This window comes from Pteropus vampyrus, unplaced genomic scaffold (genome assembly GCF_000151845.1).
Source record: "Pteropus vampyrus isolate Shadow unplaced genomic scaffold, Pvam_2.0 Scaffold38, whole genome shotgun sequence".
Taxonomy (NCBI): domain Eukaryota; kingdom Metazoa; phylum Chordata; class Mammalia; order Chiroptera; family Pteropodidae; genus Pteropus; species Pteropus vampyrus.
The window spans coordinates 9,014,933-9,028,020 of NW_011888819.1; the positions used below are offsets into that span (position 1 = coordinate 9,014,933).

The following is a 13,088-nucleotide window of genomic DNA, read 5'->3' on the forward strand; positions in this document are numbered from 1 at the left end:
AATGGTGACAGCATAGAGTTACTAACCTTTTATTTTGCTAGGAACATTTTTAATATATTTCTATTGTCTCCATCATTTTTTAAAATAAGAAATAGTTTGTTGTAAACTTTTTCTGCCACTCATATTCTGCTTACTGTGAATACAAACTAGAATAAATTGTGTTCAATCTGAGAAAGGATGAATTCTACTTGGCAGAATTTCAAATGCAGGTAATCTGTCTCAAATTAAATTCCAAATTCTAACATCCAGCACTGACATATGGAAATGTTCGTATGAACTCATAGTCACTTAACACCACTCGTAGGTTGCTGATAGCCGTATTTCTTACAAAAAAAAAAAAAATTAATTATGTGATTAATTTAGTTTTTTTCCAAAGGAAGGTTTTATTTAATTACTCTAAATAGCCCAAAACAACATAGTTGTACCATTAACTGTAGTCTGTTTTCTCATGTAAAATTGAGACTAAAAATGTGAAGAAGATAATCTCAGAATATAAGATGTGTTTTTTTCACGTATGCATACATAATCTCTATTTTTCTCATCCAGATAGTGAAAACATCACTATGAAACAGTATTTGAGAATATCAAGGTAGAAAAATTAGCATTTACTAAATTCTTTATTCTTTAAATACATTCTTTATTTGTTATATTCTTTATTATTAAAGCTTTGCCTCTAGTCTTCCTTTATAATAAACTTATGTTAAAAATATAACTGCCAATTCCAACATAGGCCAATGCCAATGGTAAATGTGTAATAAATAGATACTAGATTTTAAAAACTGATTTATAAATAATTTTTAAATATTGAAAAATATTTAATTTTGTTTAGATTTTTTTTTAATTTCTATAAAAATTAATGCATCTCCCTCACAGTCTATCTTCAAAGAGATAGCTAAGGGATGGAATAAAAACAGCTAGAAATGAAGTCTTAAATCCACCTTTCTGAGATATATTTTCATGAATTACCCTTCAAGATGATCCTACACGGACAACAAGTCTTCATTTAACATCGTCTGTAGATTTGCAACTTTGAGTTAAACAACGTATAGCAAAACCAATTTTACCACGAGGCAATTGATATGAACAAGAATTAAGTTCCTGGCATCTCATCAAGGTTCTAATGCAATGACATTGAATGCAATGATGTTGAATGAAACTACAGCAGAGGAACTGCTGTAGTTATGAGTTTTGTCAAAAGACAAAACTAGAACAATTTAGTAATGAGTTTGACGTTCTTTATTCAAAGGAAAATAATCTATGGTTGAGTGCCTCACAAACAATAGAGCACGCTTCTCAAAGGATTTTGGGCAAGAGGGAGTTTTATAGAGTGTTAGAGGAGGCAATTTGGAACTGGTGCATGATTGGCTAAGAGGTTGAGAATTTTCTTACAAGGCTAGCAGATCTTATTTTCTAAGATAAGGTAAGCTGGTTAAAGCTAAGTTGGAGGATTGTGACTGGGGTATGTTAGGGTTCCCTAACAGTGAGACTTCCTGTAAGAGTGGGCTAACAGATTTATATTTATGACTTGGGCCAGACCTCTAGGGTTGCCTCTATTTTGTGAGTCCTGATATATGAGTTAACTTTATCAGTACCTTAAAGGCAGATCATGTATCTGGTAACTAGAGGTCACTTTGGAAGCCAAAATATCAAACCCCTAAATAAGTAAGTAAATAGATATTATATAGGACAGTAGTTCCCTGACAAGCAAGTCTTTTTTAGAACCATCTAGAGGGCTTGTTAAAAAACAGATCACTGGACTCTACTCCCAGAGTTTCTGATTTGGTGGGTCTGGAGTAGGGTTGGGCAATTCGCATTTCTAATACATTCTCTGGTGAAGCTAATGCTATCTGTCTGGAGAACAGACTTTGGAACTCCTTGGTCATGGAGATTGGTGAACTCCTTGGTCAGGAACATAAAAACAACCTAAAACAATGTCCAGCACATGTAGGCATTCAGCAGGAGAATCCTGGGACCCTGAGCAAAAGCAGTAAAAGGAGAGAGATGTCTAAATGTAGATTGGAGAGTAACTAAGGCCCACCAACTTTGCCTTCTAGTTAGACAGGCGCTGTTTAATATTCTTAAAAGCCAAGACTAGTATGATGAACTCACCAGAAGCTGCACCAATGGTAGAATTCGAAGTCTTCTAAGACATGTTTGATCCATATTCTGCTTTCCCTGAATGTCTGAGTCCTTAAAGATAAACTTTCTGTAGTGGTGAAGTCCTTGTTGACCTACTGTATCCTCTCCTGCCCTTTGATGTCTTTGTGCCTGTTTTGTTTTCCAAGCTATAACAAATATATTTTCTATAAATACTCAAAACGATACTTCTACCCACATGGGAGGAATATCTTAACCTTTAAGAATAATATTAACAACACCAATCTTCCTTTTTCAGGTTTTATTAAGGAAACAGCCATTGATTTGTGTGTTTGAGTTACTTTTATATGTTTATAAAAATGTAAAAGGTACAAAGAAAAAAATTTAATTAAAAAACCCCAAGCAACCAAAATAAAAAAAAAGGTTAGGACACCAAAAAAAAAAAAGTTAAAAAAGAGTGAAAAACTTTATATAATTAAAATGAAACTAAAAAGGAATACTAGAATCAAATAACAATATAATAGTAAGAACATACTTACTGTTCTAGGGTCTTCATATGTTTCATGTCATTTAATCCTACAACAACCTTTAAGGTTAGAATGATCATTGTATCGCCATTGTGAAGATGAGGTAACAAAAAAACATAATGATCGAGTATTTGTCCAGTCGTGCAGGTAACAGAGCCAGGATTTCAACTTCACTATCTGGCTCAAAGCTAAAGCTTTTGCCCACGACTCACATTACTAATCATTAAATCAACCTTGAACCGTTAATTCCAGAACTAATCATTTATTGATAAACCTTGATAAAAACTGCAGTAAAATAAAATTCAGTATTTTAAATGACAAAAAAAAAAAAGTGCAAGATGCTAAGTTCTGAGGCATTAGATATGGACTTCATTGTTCCAGTGGATGAAAGGTACAGGACAAACACTCTTTCAGTTTCTTTAAGGCATTGTCTCACCTGAAAGAGAATGGAAAACACTCTCTACAAAGATTTTTTTCCTCTTATTGATCATAATGGCTATGAACGTTCCTTGGAAGTCCCCTATACACAGATAGAAAAGGATGAGTGTTGGCTTAGCCTAGAGAAGACATTGAAACTTCCTTTGAAGAAAGAATGGGTGGGTCCACCAAACTAACTCAGAAAGACAAACTATGCCCAATCACTTCTGATCTCAGAAGCTAAGCAGAGTCGGGCCTGGTTAGTACTTGATGGGAGAACACTTAGGAAGGCCAGGTGCTATAGGCATAAAAAAAAAAGACAAAAACCACATCATCTCTCTGTAACCAGTAGAAAATAGCAAAATTAAGATATTTCCAGCTGAAAGGCATACTTTTATACCAAAATTAAAATCTGGAATAAATAAAAGCCAGGAAGAAAGATCAAGAGTGGAGAAGTTGTGAGACTCCAGTCGAGTCGAAGAAGGATCAGGATAATTGAGAGAAATCTTCGGTTAAGAGAGTTGAGAGCACGAATGTAACAGGTTTTCAGAGAAAAGAAAGACTAGGAACTTAATGGCTTACGTCACCTGGAGGCATCTCTCTCTCTGTCCTATTCTAGCTCAACAGTTGACACTCGTAGGTCCAGGCTACGTACTTCCTTTTTCAGAGCAGTCACTTAGCTTCTGGCTTTAAATTAGGGCTTGTTGGACTTTGAATTGAATGAAATATGAAGAACAAAGTGACATTTGGAAAGGTAAACAGAGAAGATCTCCTTTTCCTAGGTTGTTCTTAGACAGCATGCATTTTTCAAAAGATGAATTATATTCAACAGGAATAAAGTTTAATAAATTATGATGCAGCAATTCTGTGCAGTTATTAAAATCAATCATTATAGAAACTGTTGAACAACGTAAATAAGTCAAATAAAAAAAAAATCAGACATCCAAGTTAAAGGTACTGATTTTAACTTTGTTAAGTAATATGTGAATATGCAAACGAGAACTCAAGGTAATAAGCAAAAACTGATATTACGTTTATTTCTTTATAGGTAATTTTTCTACTAATTTGTGTCATCTTTCAGATAAAAAAAATTTGAAGTTTTATATTAAAATGTTAATTTCTTTGTATGGTATTCCATAATTTCGTTAACTATCCACAGCATTAAATAACTAGAAGTTTAGTTTCTGTTTTTTTAATTTGTGTTTCATTTTATCTGTATGTGTTTTTTTCCCTAGGAGTGGAAACTCATCAATGCCAGTCTTCTCTACTGGAGGTGGACCATTTGTAAAATTAAACACAGCACCTAATGGCAGCTTAATACTAACACCAAGGTAAGTTCCAAAATCTGTTCTTGGACTAGTTGTACATGGATGGGAAGGAGGTAGATTTTTGAAGCCAGTCAGATTTTAATTCTACCACATACTAGCCATATCATATTGAAAGTAATTTAACTTTTTTATTCTACAGGTAATCTCAAATAGTCTGTAATTGATCCTATATGATAACATTGCCTAACTCCCATATAAATAATGACAGCCAAATGAGATATTGTATATGTAATTGTTAAACACACTGTTAGCAATTCAGTACGTCTTAATTCTATATCCTTGTTATCCGTAGCTTCAGATTCATAAACAAATAAGTTCCATTGAAAGAAATTGTGAGACTTGGGATAAATAGGTCCAATGTGTATCAGATCAGAGAGCAACATCAATTAGCTATCATCAAAAGAGAAGAAAGATAGGAAAACATCAGGTTAATCTTTTCTCTCTGTCTTAGCAAATAGAACATGGATATTAAGTGAAGGAGTCCAGACTTTTAGTGGTGCCTACACATTCTCTTTTGCTCTTTAAATTAGGTTTACTTTTATAGCTTGTACTAATGTTTTAAAAAGCAGCATTCTTTTTATATTCAAAGATCTGTTTTAGCTTAGTTTATGTCATTTCTCCTGTTTGAGCATTAACGGTAATTTTTGTTGACATTGACTTCTGGATCTTACAGTTCCATCAAAGGACATCTGTGGGCGGGAAGAAAGTAACAGCAAGAGCAGCCATAACAACGAATGAGAATTTAAGATGTCCTTGCTGGTGTATTAGCCTGCAGTTTTTTGTTTAATATACTTAACGATGAAAATGAAATTATTCAGCTATTCATGAAAAGTTACCATTTCTGTGAGCTCAACCAGCAAAACAAATTGATAAAGGGATATTTTTAGTACCAAAGGAATTTGCAATTGAACGTTCTGTATGGATGGTTTCTAGGCCGTGAGATTTTCTATCTCATAAGGGCTGAAGCAAAGCATCTGCAAGAGAGAAAGAAGACTTCTAGCTTTCCTTTCTGTGAGGCATGTCTAAATTTACATTACCATTATAGATCTTGAGCAGCTTGCACATTGAGATTTTCTTTCATTTTTATCTTATAGACATTTAAGAATGATAAAAACAAAGGAGACCATATAAAAAAAAAGTTCCTCTTAATTAGATGCAAGGTGCAGAAAAAAACTAAGTTATTCTATGCATATCAACAAAATGCCAGTATCGTCTTACCTTGATGTCTCTATTGTATGTATGTTTGTTATTGAAAGAGATACCTTTTATAGGCACAAATACTTAAACCTTTCATCACCTCAACAAGCCAGAGACATCCTTAATCATTTCCTTGGTTAGCCACCTTTTACTAGTTTGGTGGAAATCAGACATATACTTCATTAGTTAATTTATTTATGTATATATTCATTTATTGCAGAGATTATCACAATAATAATTTTCACCCTATAAAAAGTGTTGTTTTTGCTCTAGTGGTACTAATTTAAAAAATAAGGAAATAAAATAAGGAAAAAAAAAGAGGATATCAAGGAAGATAATTCTTCCAACTATGAAAATCTACTAACCTATATCCCCACTTTTTTCTCCTATTGTGAGGCATATGCAAGACTCAGACTGTTATTTCTCGCTCCTGGGAAAAATCATGCAACATGAAAGCAGCAACCTGAACCGATGTAACTGGAAATGCAGGATTCAGGCAGCTGCCAGTGCTGGATTTCCCTTCCTTCCAATTCTTCACACCATTTCAACAGCAGTTCTAGAAGTCAAATAAAATTTGACGTAACGTATATTGATTAACATTGTGTTCTAAGCATGGTGCTAGATGCAGGATACAAAGTGCTTATCAAACACTTTATTGAATGCGTATCATGTGACTGCCACTGCAGTAGAATGTTTACAGAAGCCATGTCCAGGCCTACAGCACTGGTCGTGTTGTTCTGCTAGAAGGATGAGGAAACAGAAGCCTGATATTGATCACTGACTTGGACAAGCTCACAGAGGCTGCAGGCAACATAAAGATTCTAACCCGTCAGACTCGAAAGCCCTCTACTTTTTCCCTCCACTGCGCTGTCTTCGAAGTTCCCCAAGGCAACAGCTCACTTTCAATAGCAATTCTGGAAAGGAGAAAGAAAGAAAAAGAATAGCCTCTCAACAACAACAACAAAGAGGCCATGTTGTTAGGCATATTTTGGTAGAGAAATTAGTTCATCTTGTTAATACAACAGATAGAAACCCATCCATTTACATCACAGTATTGCCCCACTAGGCTGAGAGAAAGACACAGGATCATGGCATTGTCTCTCTTCCTGCCCAGAGGGCTAACCTAGCTCTGACTTCAGCAACAAAGGCCAGGACAGTAATTCCCTTTCTCTCTAATCTCTCTAAATACACCTGGACAAATAATAGATTCACTGCTCATTCTGACCAGAGGTTACTTTTCCATGATGAGATGCTGCACGTGTATGTTTGAGTATAAAATTTATGACTAAAATGCATGAAGAAAGAGGTTCAAAGTTTAGTTTAATTTTCTTTTCTGTGCTGACTAAAAAGAAATTCATCAGTTTTATACATACCACAGAGTATTAATCATAGTTTAATACCTAAGAATGATGAACCATTTTGAATATGGATTTTCGTTGATGAGTACTATAGATGTAGACAGAGTTTAGATGAAACTTGACACATCCTAGAAATTATTTCTTTCTCAACCATGAGAAGATAATAGAAGGGGGGTTAACTGAGGCTTTTTTGAGGAATTATGAATACATATTGATATATCCATATCTAGTTATACATTCATGCACATTGCTTATTAATAAGATATATTTCCTCATACTGCAATTGGAATTATCTTCTATTCTAAAGGCTATGTCAATCAGATCACATTAATGCATATGATTTCAAATTAGCCTCTTTGTGTACGTCCCACAAACACTAATTGCTTTGATTGTACTTATGATCTCATATCAATCTTTGGTCTTGTTTTGTGTTTTGTTTTGTTTTCCCCCCAAATTTCAGACACTTAAACAACACGCACAATAGATGTAGTTAAATATATAAATAGAAATCATCAAAATGATATGGTTGTGCATGTGTGTGTTTTAATGTGACCAATATCTGCAGTGGCTGCATCAGGAAATAGTGTGGGCAAGTACTTTAATTCCTTGTGTTATACTGATCTCTAGTGGTTGATAAGTATAACACATTTTTAATTGTTTTTAGGTTTTGTTTAAAATAGAATTCTTGGCTTTGAAAAAGTTGGTATGCAAATATTTAAAACAGGCAGTGAGTTTTAAAATTATTTATTCTTAGACTTTAATATATATTTGTCTATTTATATGTTTACTCCCCCTGAAAGCAGGACCTAGAATTAATTCATCATTGAATTCTCTGAATGAAGTTCACAGCCTCACACACAGAGTGAGGCCCTAAATAGTTGTCTGATTAGGAATATTGAGGCATGTTCTATATTACAGAATGAAATCCAAGGTTTGTTCAAGCAAAATAACAGTAGCTATCATTTATTGAGTGTTCATTGTGTATAAGGCACTATAATTCCATTGAAAATTTTTTTTACTTCTCAGAAATTCCAATAAAGTAAATGCTATTGTCCTCATTTTATGGATGACAAAAGGGAGTCTCAGGGTTACTGAGCATCTTACCCAAAATCTTATGAAGTATAAGTGATAGAGTTAAGGGTAAGAACTCAGCTCAACTGACTTTACACTGAGGATTTTTCTGCTGTGCATTTCAGCCTCCCTGAATTTCATATATGATACTTTCATTTAAAAGTCCATTTTACTAAAAAAAAAAAAAAAAAAAATAGGCGAACCTACCCTATGTTTTGCTTTAAAATGCTAAGTGCACAAATTCTAAAATATAATTGTTCTTCTATTGCAGTGAGCAGTGTTTACAAGATTCCTTGATTCTGTTACAATGTAATCGCAAATGTAAGTAAATATTTTGTCATGTTTTCCTCCAAGCCTTCAGTTTAAAATTCTGAATAGAGTTGATATGTCACCTGAAGGTTTTTTGTAGCGATTCACTCAATTTTCGTGATCAGAGGAAATCCGGCAAAATAAAAGAGATGCTCTTTCTTCAATTATTTTATTAGCATGTGGAAAAAAATTGGTGGCTCAAAAAGTCACCTCAAAGATTATTGGAGGAAATAACGCCAAGGAAGGAGCCTGGCCCTGGATCACTGCTCTGTATTATAACGACCGACTGCTCTGTGGAGCTTCTCTCGTCAGCAACGACTGGCTGGTGTCTGCCGCCCACTGTGTGTATGGGTAAGTGTGACATCATAATGTCCCTTCTTGAATGAGATGACCACAACAGACGCTGTGCATCCCATTTCACAAAACCATCCCATCAGGAAAACGTGCCCACTGTTTATGACATTATAAACTTTCCAATCATTTTTCCATTAAAATCATGTATAAAAATAGAGTAAGTTCAATTAAAAATCCTTCCTCATTAGGTACTTATATCAAGTATTATGTTTCCTACTTACATAAACATTGAAATTTTTACCTATTCACAAGGTAAGCATTTTAAAGGTATAAAATTAGTATTTAATGTATATATTGTGCTGATTTTATTGTCAGCAAATTGTCAGTATCAACAAAGCATGTATAGATAGCCCTCTAGTTCCAAGCAAATTGTGCTTGGAAATTTCATGTGTAAGGACTCTGTTATGAATTAGGATAAAAATGTTTACTTATTTCTAAAGTTAGATCTATGTTGATACTACCCATAACTAAAACTTAGAACTAATATCAACCGTACTTAATTTTTTTTTGTAATATGACAAAATACATGTTGAATTCCAGGATTTATCTTCTCTCTAGAAGCAGCCATTCTTATTGCAATGCCACAGGAGAAAATAGAGTTGGTAGACGGAACAGGGAGAAAATAAATTTTCCTGGGCTCAAGAACATGTTAATTCTCTGCTTCGGCATGAAAGATGGCACTTCTTTAGGTAATCACATTCCAATTCTTCTGGTAGCATCCTCAGAAAAGATTCACAAACCCAAACCTAGGGCAATTTCTTGCCACTAACTAAATAGAAGAAGCCTCCAAAAAATGACCTTACTTGTAAGGGTTAGAATGAGCTTCTTAGCCAGCATCCAGAATCTCTGAGGAAAGAACCACATGTGCTCAGGAATGGAAGATGCAGGCATAGTTAGTCAGTCAGATTAAAAGACTTACTCCCAACCAATACAAACATTGTAAGTTCTTGGATAGATGGAGAAAAATTGTAGACACAGAAGGTTGTGAAAATGTTAGAGAAATAGGGAAGACTAGGGAGAATGAGTATTAAAGCATTGAGCCTACGCCTAAATACCCGTTGTACCAGAGTGGGGGTAAACCCGAATTCATAATCCTAGGAACTTGTAAATGAAGACTCTCAGCCAAATCACAGGTTGGCCAGTTACCTGGGCCACAAAGGAACAGCCCATAGTACTGCCTGCCCATCTACATCTACAGCTCTGATTCTATGCACTGAGCCTTACAATTCAGTGGCTAAACCACAGCCTCTCCCATATCTAAAGTGCACCTTCTTGACCTTGCTGCCTCTTGATAATTATATTTTAATCTATTTGCAACCATAGCCTCGGGAAAGTGGCTATGGAATTTGACCTCCACATGTATTAGAGCAATTTTCTCATTCCTCTGCTAAACATGACTTTAACATTTACCTATATATAATCTATGCCTTGGGCATGTCACAGATGGGTGACCTATATCCTAACTATGTTATAAGTAAAAGGTATCTGTAGCTAAAGATTCAGCGTTCTCTGTTGTACACAAGTAGGTGTTAGTAAGTTAGCAATCTCCTGTATTGACCTCAGATTTGGTAAATTCTTCTGTTTGATGTTCTTGCAGAACACATGCTTCCTAAATGTCAACCAAGCTTGCAGTAATTTTAGTGACATCTTTCAATTACCTACCTTACAGTTGTACTTATTGCAGGTCAATGATACCAATATTGAATCTTTTCAAACCACAAATATACAAAAAGCAGTTTCATTTAATATAAACACATGTTCAGTCATATAGAACATAAAACGTCTTTTCACACAGTTTCAATGTGAACACAAGCAAACAATGGTAAGCTACAATAGAATCGTGATGAATACCAACTTATCCTCACTAAGCTTGCATTTTACTCTCCTCAGTCACTCACTGGCATTACTTCTTTCTCCAGTTCCCCAGAGTGTTCCAGTTTCTTGCTATCTACTTCATGTCCCTATCCAAGCAAGAAAGTTTCTGATCGTACTTCAGATATTTGATGAAAAAATATTTTACCAGTTAATGCTGCCTGTTATCTGTCTTTTAAAAGTCCTAACAATGCAGTAAAAAGCTTAATTTCCTAATACATAAATAAAAGAACCAAATCAAGCAACTTACTGAAATCTACTTGTTCTCATTGTAAATTTGTTCCAAGTCTTTTACTCTGCAAGTGGTTAAATGGTTTAATGGAACAACTCTTCTCTGTCTACATTCTTACTGTCCTCACCCCCATTTCCATTCAGCCTCAGTGTTCAGGAAGACTCTAAATATTCTCGTCCCTGTTCTATTTCTCTATCACTGATTTGTCTTCTTTTCCAACTTTAAAAGAGAGATTTGGAAAGTATGAGCCAACTTTGCTGTGGTTTAAAGTCTAGGTTGACTTTGAACAAAGGGACAGGATTTTGATCCTATTTATGCTACTGACTTCATTTGACTTAGTATCTCTGGGTTTCAGAATCTTCATATGTAGGGTGTTTATAGGTATCTACTTCCTGGGGTGATTGTCAGTACAAAATTAAGAAGCTGTAATACTTTCTCATGCTGTGAATATAGTTGTGCAATAAAAATTTTATCGCACTGCTATTCCTACACAGGAAAGATCCACGAAAAAAGAGTCTAACTCTTGCTTAGAAAGTCAAGAGACAGTCAGCATATTTATTTTTCAAATGTTTTATATTGACATAATTTCAAAACATGGACAAAAATTGCAAATAATAGTATAGAGAATTCTTTTATAATTTTACTTAGACTCACCAATTGTTTAAATTTTATGCTGTCAAATCTTCCTTATTCTTTCTCTCCAATCTGGAGAAATTCTTTTTCAACCGTTTTATAGTAGTTTAGACATTGTACTTCCTTATCATTAAATATTTCAATATGTTTTTGCTAAGAACAAGGATATTTTCTTATGTAATCACAGAAAATGATGGAAATTTAACATTAATGCAAAAACAATTATCTAATCTACGGTATGTATTCATTTTTGTCAATTGTCCTAAATAGGCCCTTACAACATTTTTGGCTTGTTTGTATTTTTGCCACCCAAGAACCACTTCAGGGTAATGCACTTGGTTGCTATGCCTCTTTCATTTCCTTTAATCTGAAATAGCCTTTCTGTCAGCCTTTCTATCTTTCCAGCTTTCTTAGCCTTTCTTTCTAGTTTTTTATTTTTTTTTTAATATAAGCAAGTTATTTTGTAAAAAGTCCTTATATTTGGGAAAACTGTTTAAGCTCCTCCTTTTTTAGTGCTGATGTATCCTCATTCTTTGAGAATGTCTTTACTTTCTGGCAAAATAAGATGTTCTGAGTTCATCTTTTACCTTCCCTGACCCAGCCCTCAAATCAAGCTTTCTCTAAGAAACTCCAATTCCATTTAGCTAATTTTAGTTCCTTCTACATTTAATATTTTTAAAAAAGATATTATAAGAAAAATTTTAAAAACGAAACGAGGTATCGTATGCTCATTGCTATTGCTTTTATGTCCTGCTCTTAGGCGCTCTCAACTGACACAATTATATACCTGTAAATATGATAGCTCAATCTAAAACAGAACACCACGGGGTATATTCTTGTCGTGTCTCCTTCCGTATTTGTGACTATTATCTGGAATACAGGAAACCTGTTCCTACTATTCACAAAGTATTTGTGGATTTGTGCAAGCCTGGAACCCGAAAAGTAGTTTGAGAATTGTAATCTTACCATTTTGTAAAGCAAACTTAGCAACCAAGGTTTAATATTTGTTTCTCAGTTTTTCCCAGGGACATACAGCAAAATGCTATAATCTTCAGTGCACAATTTGGCGAGTTTTGAAAATATATACACCTGTATAACTCAAACTCGTTAAGACATTTTCATCACCTAGAAAGTATTCTAATACCTCTTCCCAGTCAATGACCATTCCTACTTGTAGAAGCAACTACTCTTCAGTCTGTTGTGTGGGCAGTTATATACAGATTTACAGTCTGAATCACATCAATTGAATAGACATATATCAATGATGAAATTATTTGTAGAGGGGCCTCTTGCCACTTTTCCATTCTTTGATTTTTTAAATTTAATTTTAATTTTTTTTTGTAACCACTTGTGCTGATATGGCTCGACGTACAACTCCCCTCCCTATCATATGTGACCACTGGTGGTGCTCAATCTTTCTGGCACCTGCATTGCTTCCTGTTTTTCATATATTCATTCAGTCAAGTGATATTTACTGAGCACTTATCGTGGGCCAGGCATTTTTCTAAGTTTTTGAGATAATAGTACTCTAAAGACCAACGAAGTCCTAATAATGCTTATATTATAGGGTAGGGTAGAAAAAACAGAAACCTCCAGAAGCCTTGCTATTTCTGTTGACCAGGAAGTGATTGGCAGAGGGGTAGGAACAATATTAGACCAAATCGTAAGCCCTGGTGAGGACTCAGTAAGTCAT

The 13,088-nt window shown here is 34.5% G+C and overlaps 1 protein-coding gene across 1 annotated transcript in view; it reads left to right on the forward strand.

The window, feature by feature from the left end:
* TMPRSS15 (transmembrane protease, serine 15) overlaps window positions 1-13,088 on the forward strand; it is a 116,018-nt gene that overhangs the window by 92,048 nt on the left and 10,882 nt on the right. The window contains 3 exon segments of the mRNA XM_011358244.1: window positions 4,277-4,372; window positions 8,267-8,316; window positions 8,481-8,655. Coding sequence (XP_011356546.1) covers window positions 4,277-4,372; window positions 8,267-8,316; window positions 8,481-8,655 — 321 coding nt within the window.